This window comes from Rhinatrema bivittatum, chromosome 6, assembly GCF_901001135.1.
Source record: "Rhinatrema bivittatum chromosome 6, aRhiBiv1.1, whole genome shotgun sequence".
In the NCBI taxonomy this organism is placed as follows: Eukaryota; Metazoa; Chordata; class Amphibia; order Gymnophiona; family Rhinatrematidae; genus Rhinatrema; species Rhinatrema bivittatum.
Genome location: NC_042620.1, coordinates 6,421,884 through 6,436,012, shown reverse-complemented (window position 1 = coordinate 6,436,012; position 14,129 = coordinate 6,421,884). Strand labels below are relative to the sequence as shown.

Genomic DNA, 14,129 nt, shown 5'->3' with positions numbered 1-14,129 from the left:
AACTAACCGAGGGAAAATGAACTTTACCCCGAAGCGTCCGACTTGAAAAACGACCCGGTAGAAAAAAACGAAGCTCATCTCTAATATTCGCGATTCCCCATGAATACAACAAATTTTCGCCAAATTATTCGGCCATCTAAAGGAGCCAATTTAAACAACCCCCCCCCCTCTCCTAACCATCCCAAGACTTACCAAAACTCCCTGGTAGTCCAGCTGGGGGTCCGGGAGTCATCTCCTGCACTCGGGCCATCGACTGCCAGTATTCAAAATGGCGCCGATAGCCTTTGACCTTCTATGTCACAGGGGCTACCGGTGCCATTGGTCAGCCCCTGTCACATGGTAGGAGCAATGGTAGGACCTGTAGCCCCTGTGACATAGAAGGTCAAAGGCTATCGGCGCCATTTTGAATACCGGCAGCCGAGGGTGTGAGTGCAGGAGATGGCTCCCGGACCCCCCGCTGGACCACCAGGGAGTTTTGGTAAGTCTTGGGGGGGTCAGGAGGGTGGGGGGGTTGTACTTAATTCAATTTTAGCCAGGAAACGAATAAGAATTAACTCATGTACATATTGGGGGCCCCCCCTTGCCAAATGCAATGTATCTGTCCCCTGACTTACACGAATCCCAAAGGCAACGTATGGCGTCCCTCTGCACATCCCTAGTAACAGCTCCCCTATGAGGAAAGACTGAAGAGGTTAGGACTTTTCAGCCTGGAGAAGAGACGACTGAGGGGGGATATGATAGAGGTGTTTAAAATCATGAGAGGTCTAGAACGGGTAGATGTGAATCGGTTATTTACTCTTTCGGATAGTAGAAGGACTAGGGGGCACTCCATGAAGTTAGCATGGGGTACATTTAAAACTAATCGGAGAAAGTTCTTTTTTACTCAACGCACAATTAAACTCTGGAATTTGTTGCCAGAGGATGTGGTTAGTGCAGTTAGTATAGCTGTGTTTAAAAAAGGATTGGATAAGTTCTTGGAGGAGAAGTCCATTACCTGCTATTAAGTTCACTTAGAGAATAGCCACTGCCATTAGCAATGGTTACATGGAATAGACTTAGTTTTTGGGTACTTGCCAGGTTCTTATGGCCTGGATTGGCCTCTGTTGGAAACAGGATGCTGGGCTTGATGGACCCTTGGTCTGACCCAGCCTGGCATGTTCTTATGTTCTTAACTCAGTTATAGAGCACTGTGGTTTTAATACTCCCAAAACAGTGCCATTAATCCCTCTGACTCACTGCTATAGTATTATGGTATTATTACTCCCAAACTACCTCTTGACCGCTTTTATGATCTGAAAAGACATCCAAAGCGATATACTAACATAACAGTAAATTTCAAAATAAAACAACCAATGAACAAAAACATTAAACCCCCAACTTCACTGCCCCCCCCCCCCCACCACTCACTCACTCAACATCAGCTGTCCCCTAAAATCAATACATAAAGAGCAAAGGTTCAGAAGGAATGAAACCCAAGAAAGCTCCCTCTGACCTTATCTCTTCTCCACCTTGGGGAAGAGCCATGACTTTCCCTTCTTCACAAATGACAGCTAATTTAATTCCTGCCTAATCTCGAGCGGGAGCTTATTCCTCAGCCTAAGAGCCATTGTGAAAAGGCTCCCAATGGGGGTTTGTCTAGGGCACACGAACACCATCCTGGCGGCTGCATTTTAGACTATCTGAAGCCTCTGTGTGAGCCACTAGGGAGGTGCACATATACCCCATGACAGTAGCCCAATTTTATCACACAAATAAAACCACCCCTCCAGCAAGGACTCTGCGTGAGAAACAATGTCTCAAGGCTAAACTTTGTTCCACATAAACACCCAAACCTTTCACCACATCAGTAGATGTAATACAATCCGACACAATAACAAAGCTCAATGGAGCAACACTTCTCCAGCAAAGCCTCAAAGTGGCAGCAAACTGGAAGGCTAATAATTGCCTTCAGATACAATGGAAATCTTAAGGGTGAGCAATTCACCACAGCCAGCTGATGTCGGATATCACTCTGCTTTCACAGCATGAGCTTTAGGAGCATCCTTCACTCTGCTTTGACCATGGAGAGCCAAGTAATAAAGAAAGCATTCTCGACTTCCAGCCCAGGGTGTCCAATTTGAAGAATCTCCATTTTGGCAAGTTCATGACCAACTTGTTCCGCATCAACCAATCAACAATCCTAGACCAATTACTGCTAAACTGGGCAAGCTCTGAAACAGAGTTTTTGTTGAGTTTTTGGCTAATCCTCTATAGATGATGTTATAGTAGTCCATTTTGTGAGAATTTTTGACTGTATTACTTTTTCATGTTGCTTGATTGTAAGAAGGGGTATAATTGCATCACCATTTAGAGGTGTCAGAATGCTTTCTTTATTACTTGGCTCTCCATGGCCAAAGCAGAGTCAACAATGACTTCTAAACCTCGTGCTGTGAAAGCAGAGTGATATCCTCTAAGTTTAGTAGGGGAACATCAGCTGGCCATGGTGAATTGCTCACCCTTAAGATTTCCATTGTATCTGAAGGCGATTATTAACCTCCCAGATTGTTACTGCCTTGAGGCTTTGGTGGAGTGCTGTTGTTTCTTCCCAGGTATCTGAGGTTGTCCATTTATGTATCTTCAAGCTGTCATTTTTTCAATTCATTATCCATTCTTCAAGCTATCATTTTCTCTAAGATCGATTACTGTAACTCTATCCTTCTGGGCCTACCTTCCTCCTACACTAAACCCCTTCAGATGTTACAAAACGCTATGGCAAGATTACTGACAAATTCCAGGAGGAAGGACCATATAACTCCAATCCTAAAAGATCTCCATTGGTTGCCTATTCACTTTAGAATCCTCTACAAATCTCTTTCCATAATACACAAAACTATCCATCAACACACCCCACTCGACTTACAAGTCCCATTCCAAACTTATAACTCTTCCAGACCAACTAGAGACGCACTCAGAGGATCTCTTCAAGTGCCCCCAGCCAAAACTACTAAACACATCACATTAAGAGATCGGGCCTTCTCAACAGCCGGCCCCCTTTTGTGGAACTCCATCCCACCGGACCTTAGACAAGAACCCAGCCTCCCAATCTTCAGGAAAAGACTTAAGACCTGGCTGTTCAAAAAAGCATTCCCGGACACCGATTAATCCTATTCAGCCAGTTCAACCACTTCCCCTTGTAAAAATGTTATTTCTAATGTAAATATATATATCTAATGTTATCCTCTCTCTTTCTTCTCTTCTCCCAGTTCTATTACCTTCTTATTTGTAACTGCTTCCTCCACACTATTAGGTGTACACCCCTGTTCTATGTAAACCGGCATGATGTGATTGTATCATGAATGCCGGTATATAAAAATTTTAAATAAATAAAATAAATAAATGTATTCTTTAAGTCCGAATTTTCTTATCATAGATGCAAATGGTACAGACTCTGCATTGAACAAGATAGGGAACAGTGAGGAGCCCTGAGGGCAAGGCTCAGACGATGATGCATCCCAAGTTATTTTCTGAGTTATGCTCGTTAGGATGGTCTTGAATCAGTTTTTGCACATTCCCTTGGATAACTAACAGACCGAGTCAGTAAAAGTCGCGCACAGGCCACTCTTCTGTGCGTGCGAATCAGTATTTAAATGAGGGCCCTTGGTAAAAAGAAGTGCTAGGGACACTAGCGCGTCCCTAGCACTTCTTTTTTGACAGGAGCGGTGGCTGTCAGCGAGTTTGACAGCCGACGCTCAATTTTGCCAGTGTCGGTTCTCAAACCCGCTGACAGCCACGGGTTCGGAAACCGGACGCTGGCAAAATTGAGCATCTGGTTTTCAAGCTGCGGGCCGACTTCAAATTTTTTTTTTTTTTTTAATTGTTTTTAACTTTTGGGACCTCCGACTTAATATCGCCATAATATTAAGTCGGAGGGTGTACAGAAAAGCAGTTTTTACTGCACTTCTGTACACTTTGCCGGTGCTGAGAGAAATTAGCGCCTACCTCTGGGTAGGCGCTAATTTCTGAAAGTAAAATGTGCGGCTTGGCTGCACATTTTACTTACTGAATCGCACGGGAATAACTAATAGGGCCATCAACATGCATTTGTATGTTGCGGGCGCTATTAGTTTGGGGGGGTTGGATGCGCGTTTTCGACCCCTTACTGAATAAGGGGAAAAGCTAGCGCGTCAAAAACGCACGTCCAAACGCGGACGTGCGTTTGATAGTCTACTCAGCATTATATGGTGGTCAACCATGTGAAATGCAGCTGAGATATGGAGCACTTGATCCATCTGGATCATCAGTGCTTGTTTGTCATTGATAAGGGTTACCACTGCTGTCTCTGTGCTGTGTCCTCCATGCAAGCCTGACTGAGCTGGCCCTGATCTAATACCCTGCACTCAGTGCTGTGGCACTATGGTGTTATACCCCGGAATCACAGTTGTAGTACTGAGGTATTAATACTCTGCACACGGTGCTATGCCACTGTGGTGTTATACCCCGGAATCACAGTTGTAGTACTGAGGTATTAATACTCTGCACACGGTGCTATGGCACTGTGGTGTTATACCCCGGAATCACAGTTGTAGTACTGAGGTATTAATACTCTGCACACGGTGCTGTGACACTGTGGTGTTATACCCCGGAATCACAGTTGTAGTACTGAGGTATTAATACTCTGCACACGGTGCTATGGCACTGTGGTGTTATACCCCGGAATCACAGTTGTAGTACTGAGGTATTAATACTCTGCACACGGTGCTGTGACACTGTGGTGTTATACCCCGGAATCACAGTTGTAGTACTGAGGTATTAATACCATGCACTTGGTGCAGTGGCACTGTGGTGTTATACCCTGGAATCACAGTTGTAGTACTGAGGTATTAATACTCTGCACACGGTGCTGTGGTGTTATATCCCGGAATCACAGTTGTAGTACTGAGGTATTAATACCCTGCACTCAGTGCTGTGGCACTATGGTGTTATACCCCGGAATCACAGTTGTAGTACTGAGGTATTAATACCCTGGACTCAGTGCTGTGGCACTGTGGTGTTATACCCCGGAATCACAGTTGTAGTACTGAGGTATTAATACTCTGCACACGGTGCTGTGGCACTGTGGTGTTATACCCCGGAATCACAGTTGTAGCACTGAGGTATTAATACTCTGCACACGGTACTGTGGTGTTATATCCCGGAATCACATTTGTAGTACTGAGGTATTAATACTCTGCACACGGTGCTGTGGCACTGTGGTGTTATAACCTGGAATCACAGTTGTAGTACTGAGGTATTAATACTCTGCACACAGTGCTGTGGCACTGTGGTGTTATACCCCGGAATCACAGTTGTAGTACTGAGGTATTAATACTCTGCACACGGTGCTGTGACACTGTGGTGTTATACCCCGGAATCACAGTTGTAGTACTGAGGTATTAATACCCTGGACTCGGTGCTGTGGCTCTGCTGTATTAATCCTTTCTATTCCTCCGATCATTCTCTCATTCTTAGCTCTCTCCTTATCCTGGGCCAGTTGCATTCTCTTGTTTTTTGTGTTTCAGTGAAATCTGATGCAGATGTTACTATGGAAGAAACAGAAGAATCCCTGTTGCAGAAGATGAGGAGAATGGTGGATTATTACGACATTCACAAGGAGATTGGGAGGTGAGGAGAAAAGGTCTCACAGCACAGGCCACAGCTTCTGTGCTGCTGGGTGAAAGGTAAAGTGATGCAGGGCCTATGCTATTACAGCTAATATAAGACAGCCAGGTGCCTGATTTTCTAATACTGTACACTTGTCACATATCCCTTGGATGTCACAGATATGTGGTATTACAAAACATTGCAGTCTCACGGGGCACAAGAACATAAGAAATTGCCATGCTGGGTCAGACCAAGGGTCCATCAAGCCCAGCATCCTGTTTCCAACAGAGGCCAAACCAGGCCATAAGAACCTGGCAAGTACCCAAACACTAAGAAGATCCCATGCTACTGATGCAATTAATAGCAGTGGCTATTCCCTAAGTAAACTTGATTAATAGCCATTAATGGACTTCTCCTCCAAGAATTTATACAAACCTTTTTTGAACCCAGCTACACTAACTGCACTAACCAGATCCTCTGGCAACAAATTCCAGAGCTTAATTGTGCATTGAGTGAAAAAGAATTTTCTCAGATTAGTTTTAAATGTGCTACTTGCTAACTTCATGGAGAGCCCCCTAGTCCTTCTATTATGTGAAAGAGTAAATAACCGATTCACATCTACCCGTTCTAGACCTCTCATGATTTTAAACACCTCTATCATATCCCCCCTCAGTCGTCTCTTCTCCAAGCTGAAAAGTCCTAACCTCTTCAGTCTTTCCTCATAGGGGAGCTGTTCCATCCCCTTTATCATTTTGGTTGCCCTTCTCTGTACCTTCTCCATCACAATTATATCTTTTTTGAGATGCGGCGACCAGAATTGTACACAGTGGGGCGGATTTTCAGAGCCCTGCTCGCGTAAATCCGCCCAAAACCGGGCGGATTTACGCGAGCAGGGCCCTGTGCGCCGGTGAGCCTATTTTACATAGGCTCACCGGCGCGCGCAGAACCCCGGGACTCGCGTAAGTCCCGGGGTTTTCGGAGTGGGCGTGTCAGGAGGCGTGTTGGGGGCGGGGCCGGAGCGCGCGGCGTTGCGGGGGCGTGTTGGCAGCGTTTTGGGGGCGGGTACGGGGGCGTGGCTACGGCCCGGGGGCGTGGCCGCGCCCTCCGTACCCGCCCCCAGGTCGCGGCCCGGCGCGCAGGAGGCCCGCTGGCGCGCGGGGATTTACGCCTCCCTCCGGGAGGCGTAAATCCCCCGACAAAGGTAGGATGGGGGTTTAGACAGGGCCGGGCGGGTGGGTTAGGTAGGGGAAGGGAGGGGAAGGTGAGGGGAGGGCAAAGGAAAGTTCCCTTCTAGGCCGCTCCGATTTCGGAGCGGCCTAGGAGGGAACGGGGGTAGGCTGCGCGGCTCGGCGCGCGCAGGCTATACGAAATCGATAGCCTTGCGCGCGCCGATCCAGGATTTTAGCCGATACGCGCGACTACGCGCGTATCTACTAAAATCCAGCGTACTTTTGTTTGCGCCTGGAGCGCAAACAAAAGTAGGCTGTTCGCGCTCGTCTGAAAATCTACCCCAGTATTCAAGGTGCGGTCTCACCATGGAGCGATACAGAGGCATTATGACATTTTCCGTTTTATTCACCATTCCCTTCCTAATAATTTCCAACATTCTGTTTGCTTTTTTGACTGCTGCAGCACACTGAGCCGACGATTTCAATGTGTTATCCACTATGACACCTAGATCTCTTTCTTGGGTTGTAGCACCTAATATGGAACCCAACATTGTGTAATTATAGCATGGGTTATTTTTCCCTATATGCATCACCTTGCACTTATCCACATTAAATTTCATCTGCCATTTGGATGCCCAATCTTCAAGTCTCGCAAGGTCCTCCTGCAATTTACCACAATCTGCTTGTGATTTAACTACTCTGAATAATTTTGTATCATCTGAAAATGTATTTATTTTATTTATTTTTAATTTTTCTATACCGAAATTCCTGTATGAGATACAAATCAATCCGGTTTACAAGTAACGACAACTCGCCCGGGGCTTATTGGCCAGAGCTTTTTACATTAAACAGAAATTTGATAACCTCACTCGTCGTATTCCTTTCCAGATCATTTATAAATATATTAAAAAGCACCGGTCCAAGTACAGATCCCTGAGGCACTCCACTGTTTACCCTTTTCCACTGAGAAAATTGACCATTTAATCCTACTCTGTTTCCTGTCTTTTAACCAGTTTGTAATCCACGAAAGGACATCGCCTCCTATCCCATGACTTTTTAGTTTTCTTAGAAGCCTCTCATGAGGGACTTTGTCAAACGCCTTCTGAAAATCCAAGTACACTACATCTACCAGTTCACCGTTATCCACATTTATTAACCCCTTCAAAAACATGAAGCAGATTTGTGAGGCAAGTCTTCCCTTGGGTAAATCCATGTTGACTGTGTTCCATTAAACCATGTCTTTCTATATGCTCTGTGATTTTGAACTTTAGAATAGTTTCCACTATTTTTCCCAGCACCGAAGTCAGGCTCACTGGTCTATAATTTCCCGGATCACCCCTGGATCCCTTTTTAAATATTGGGGTTACATTGGCCACCCTCCAGTCTTCAGGTACAATGGATGATTTTAATGATAGGTTACAAATTTTAACAAATCAGAAATTTCATTTTTTAGTTCCTTCAGAACCCTAGGATGCATACCATCCGGTCCAGGTGATTTGCTACTCTTTAGTTTGTCAATCTGGCCTACTACATCTTCCAGGTTCACAGTGATTTTGTTCAGTTCGTCTGACTCATCACCCATGAAAACCGTCTCCAGAACTGGTATCTTCCCAACATCCTTGTAAACACAGAAGCAAAGAATTCATTTAGTCTTTCTGCAATGACCTTATCTTCTCTAAGAGACCTTTTAACCCCTCGGTCATATAACGGTCCAACCAACTCCCTAACAGGTTTCTTGCACTGGATATATTTAAAAAAGTTTTTACTGTGAGTTTTTGCCTCTATGGCCAACTTCATTTCAAATTCTCTCTTTGCCTGTCTTATCAATGTTTTACACTTGACAATGCTTATGTTTTATCCTATTTTCTTCAGATGGATCCTTCTTCCAATTTTTGAAGGATGATTTTTTGGCTAAAATAGCCTCTTTCACCTCACCTTTTAACCATGACGTTAATCGTTTTGCCTTCCTTCCACCTTTCTTAATGTGTGGAATACATCTGGACTGCGCATTTAGGATTGTATTTTTAAACAATGTCCAAGCCTGTTGAACACTTTTAACCTTTGCAGCTGCATCTTTCATTTTTTTTCTATTTTCCTCATTTTATCAAAGTTTCCCTTTTGAAAGTTTAGTGTTAGAGCTGCAGATTTACTTATTGTCCCCCTTCCAGTTATTAGTTTAAATTTGATCATGTTATGATCACTGTTGCCAAGTTGCCCCACCACCGTTACTTCTCTCACCAAATCTTGCGTTCCACTAAGAATTAAATCTAAAATAGCTCCCTCTCTCATTGGTTCCTGAACCAATCGCTCCATGAAGCAATGATTTATTACATCCAGGAACTTTATGTCTCTAGTAAGTCCTGATGTTACATTTACCCAGTCAATATTGGGGTAATTGAAATCTCCCATTATTATTGCACTACCAAATTGGTTTGCTTCCCTGATTTCTCTTAGCATTTCATCATCTGTCTGACCATTTTGTCCAGGTGGATGGTAGTATACTCCTATCACTATACTCTTACCCAACACACATGGGATTTCTACCCATATAGATTCTACTGAGCATTTACTCTCTTGTATGATCTTTATCCTGTTGGACTCTATTCCCTCCCGGACGTAAAGTGCCACACCCCCACCAGGTTGATCCTCCCTATCATTGGGATATAATTTGTACCCTGATATAGCACTGTCCCATTGGTTATCCTCCTTCCACCAGGTTTCTGTGATGCCAATTATGTCAATCTCATCATTTACTGCTATACACTCTCCCATCTTACTTCTTAGACTTCTGGCATTGGCATACAGACATTTCAAAGTGTGGTTTTTGCTTGTTTTAACAACCTGCTTTTCAGTTGTTAGGGATAATTCGGAAATCATTAGCTTCGGTGATTTTTTATGTATAGGCACATGGACTATGTTTGCTTTTAATGGAACCTCTCTTTTGGGATGCCCTAACTCTCCTGTTTCATTAGTATCCTTCAAGGATACATTTCTCCGAACTATGCACTGCTGAGTGACTGTCGGCTTTCCCCCTTGTTCCAGTTTAAAAGCTGCTCTATCTCCTTTTTAAAAGTTAGTGCCAGCAGCTTGGTTCCACTTTGGTTAAGGTGGAGCCCATCCTTTCGGAAAAGTCTCCCCTTTCTCCAAAAGTTTCCCCAGTTCCTAACAAAACTGAATCCCTCTTCCTTGCACCATCGTCTCATCCACGCATTGAGACTCCGGAGCTCTGCCTGCCTCTGGTGACCTGCGCGTGGAACAGGGAGCATTTCAGAGAATGCCACCCTGGAGGTTCTGGATTTCAGCTTCCTACCTAAAATCCTAAATTCGGCTTCCAGAAACTCCCTCCCACATTTTCCTATGTCATTGGTGCCCGCATGTACCACGACAGCCGGCATCTCCCCAGCACTGTCTAAAATCCTATCTAGGTGACGCGTGAGGTCTGCCTCCTTCGCACCAGGCAGGCAAGTTACCAGGCGGTCCTCACGCCCACCAGCCACCCAGCTATCTACATTTCTAATAATTGAATCACCAACTATGATGGCCGACCTAACTCTTCCTTCCTGGGCAGTAGCCCTGGGAGACTTGTCCTCGGGACCAGATGATATTCACCCCAGAGTTCTGAAGGAACTCAAACATGAAATTGCAGACCTGTTTCCCTTCAAGTGGGCAATTTTGAACTGTCCACATCGGGACAAAGACTGCTGTATATCAGTTACCTGGGTTGGGAAGGGACTTTGCACCAGATGCATACTTGTGCTTTGAAACTTGCACAGGTAGAAAGTCTGCTCAGTCACTTGCATTGCTTTCTGTGTGGTAGACGTTTGGTGTCATAGTACTCGCAGAGATATGAAAATCCCATCTTCACATATACATCTCATTTCCCAACCTAAAGACACCGCCAAGAACTCTGCATCCCAATGCAAGTAAAGTGATGCGTGTTCTGGAACAAGGTGCATAATTTTAGCCTCATTAAGGGAGGGAGATATTCAGACAGTCAATCTGCACACATAAAACCCTTTGAAAATTGTCTTCAAACATTTATTAATTCCAGTAAGTTCAGGTTGTGTTGATGTAGATTGATGAGCAATGAACTAACTGGGGTAGCAGCTGAGAGTGTCATTATTATTGTAAATGAGCTTGCTCTGAGTGCTGTGATTGGCTGGTTGTGAATTGATGTTGTTGTAAATGAGCTTGCTGTGAGTGCTGTGATTGGCTGGTGATGAATTGATGTCATTGTTGTGAAGGAACTTGCTGTGATTGGCTGGTGGTGAAATGATGTCATTGTTGTGAAGGAACTTGCTGTGATTGGCTGGTGGTGAAATGATGTCTTTGTTGTAAAGGAACTTGCTGTGATTGGCTGGTGGTGAGATGATGTCTTTGTTGTAAAGGAACTTGCTGTGATTGGCTGGTGGTGAGATGATGTCATTGCTGTAAAGGAACTTGCTGTGATTGGCTGGTGGTGAGATGATGTCATTGCTGTAAAGGAACTTGCTGTGACTGCTGGCGAGACACCGTTATGTTGTGGAATCGTTGGTGTTTGAGGTTTCCTGCTTTGGTCCTTGTTTCAGGGGAGCATTTTCTTACATCCGGAAGGTGACAGATAAGAGCAGCATGCTGGACTACGCAGCCAAGTTCATCCCATGCCGTGCAAAGACCAAGCTGTCAGGCCGCCGGGAGATGAACATCCTCTCTCAGCTGGACCACGAACGCGTTGTGTACTTCCATGATGCCTTTGAGAAGAAGAACGCCATCGTCATTATCATGGAGCTGTATCCTTCCAGACAAACACAGAATTACCCTGGGTAACTTGTTGCCACAGGACACTGTGAAGGTAAGATGGATAACGATGGATAATTCTTCACACACGCTGTCTCTTGCCACTGTCACAGATCGGTTGCCAGGCTGGAGAGAGCTATGATCTGACCCAGTCTGGCAATCTTATGGGATGTGCGACTCAGCACTATGAGGAGATCCTGCATGCTCTCTTAGGGGCCGATGTAATAAGGTGCGCTGAAGCTGCCATGGGTTTCTGCGCGTTTTCCTGCCAAAGCCCTATATGGGGATATAATAAGGGTTTTGTGCGTGGGAAAAAAGCACATACAAGCACGCTTACAGACCCGCAGCTTTTCTGCCGAGTGCATGCTAATGGCATGCAAAGAAGGCGATTATCTACAAACAATCAATGCAAGGAACCGCGCTAGAAGATAGAAATGCTACTGCTGGTTTTTAATGTGGGTATTTTACCGACACGGTCAGGGCACGAGTTAAGTGACAGCACCATTGTGTGTCCGTGCAGCTCTGGTGTGATTTATGATGGAGATTTCTGATTGGGTCCAGCTGTTCCTGATGCTTTGGTATATCCTGCGGCTTCGCCAAAGGATGCCAGCAGCAGAGGTGTTGGCAGGTGACAGAGGTCATGGCATGCGGTTGTGAATTATCACCCATGAATGTATTTGCCATGTTTTCTGCAGCACAGTTATTCAAAGTATTAGAAATATATTCCAGGGTCAGACTTTCGCTGAAAAGGGAGCCCCGTTTGCTCGCTTGCTCTTATGCGCATATCATTGGTGTGGCTTTTCAGCACGGATGCAGCCACTTATTATGCGCATTTCTTCATGTGTCTGCAGATTTGTGCGCAAATCATTTGCATAATTTTTTTTTTTTACATCCCGCGGAGGTGCCAGCTTTGGCCGCGCGCAGTGATCAAAATCCGCGCTCAGAACTAGCGCCTGATTTGCCGCGGGCCTTATTACATCGGTCCCTTAATGTGCCGAGGAGCAGGATTCTGATACGCAGAAGGGAATCTGTCGTCCCCATTTCATGACTGATTCATTTCAGGGAGTGGAGGGCTTACAGTCTGAGGTGGTATCAGAGCAGCTTGCAGGCTCCTTTAATCACGAGGCTACTTCTAGTAGTTAGAGCAGCAGCTACAGGCCTAAAGCAGGCTGGGCGAGGAGAAGGTGGCGCGATCGATTGCAGAGGAGCAGGTTTCTGACACACAGGGTGCTCGTCTTGAAAAGAAGATCCCAGTCCGGATAAGATCGTTGCAGGCCAAAAACCTGCTCCAGGGAGAACACGGGACAAAGCGCACACTCTGCTTCAGAAGTGTCTGGCGACGTCAATGAGTATTTTTCTGCCAACTTTGGATGAGTCAAGTCCACAAAGATAACAGTAGTAATACTGCGAGGTCGATATTGAAAAGGGTTTGTCCAGGTTGCCCAGACAATTCCCAAATTTTAAATTTCCTGTTCTGTCAAGTGGATACATTTTAGCTGGATAAGTGAGCACATGGGTAAAAGAGATGGGCGTATAGTTAAAAGTTATCTGGGAAACGGCAGATATTCAGTGCTCCCAGATAAATGTAAATAGGGAGGTCTGGTCAGGGAAAAGCCATGCTAAGGTTTCCTGGGTAAGGTCATCTGGGTATATTCAGAGACAGATTTAGGTTACCCGGGTAACATTATCTGGGTATATTCAGAAACAGATTTAGGTTACCCGGGTAACATTATCGGGGTATGTTTAGAGACAGGTTTAGGTTACCCGGGTAACATTATCGGGGTATGTTTAGAGACAGGTTTAGGTTGCCTGGGTAACATTATCTGGGTATATTCGAGGCAGATTTAGGTTGCCTGGGTAACATCACCACTCATGGCTTACTGAAATTGGATCTCTGTGTGTATTTACGAGGGTTTGACACTGGTTTGTGGCCTGGTGTGAGCTGCAGGTGCCATGGCAGGGGGAGAGACTCTTTCTATCAGAGTCCCCCCTCAGGTTTACTGGGCATTTCATACTTTGCTCCTATTCTGGTCTGTATGGCCCCCACACCCTCCCGCTGATGTCATCACGGGCCGACCATAAGAGCCGGTCACTCCCAGTGGGGCAAAAGCAAAAGAGATCAGCCCTTTGGGAACTCCTTTGGAAGCGACTGGGGTGGTCAGTCTGCATTTTTGGGGATTAGCATGGTGCTGAATGTGGGCTTAGTTATCCCCAAGCCCCTGTGAGAGGGAATGGGGACAAGGTCGTTATTTCTTCGCTTGTATTTTGATAAATGCTTTCCCATTTTTCATGCCTCTTTGATTGTGTTATTGCTGCTTTCCCTGTTCATATCCAGGTCAGTCCAGACTCCTGGGTTTTGCCTCCCTTCCAGCAGATGGAGACAGAGAAAGTTTCACAGGCACCGCCTCTTAACCCCGTGTGCCAGCTGCATCTCCTCAGTATTTCTCTGTCTCCAGCAGATGGAGGAGGTGCAAAACCTACAGATCTGTACCTGAGTAAAAAAGAAAAATAAGGAATAAGATAAAATAATAGAAAGAAGACGATTTGTGGCTTCACAAAGAGAAG

At 45.3% G+C, this 14,129-nt stretch overlaps 1 protein-coding gene across 1 annotated transcript in view; it reads left to right on the top strand.

Moving 5' to 3' along the window:
• Positions 1 to 14,129, top strand: part of SPEG (striated muscle enriched protein kinase) — a 497,600-nt gene that overhangs the window by 313,494 nt on the left and 169,977 nt on the right. The window contains exons 23-24 of the mRNA XM_029605011.1: positions 5,538 to 5,640; positions 11,357 to 11,557. Coding sequence (XP_029460871.1) covers positions 5,538 to 5,640; positions 11,357 to 11,557 — 304 coding nt within the window. The remainder of the gene's footprint in view (positions 1 to 5,537; positions 5,641 to 11,356; positions 11,558 to 14,129) is intronic.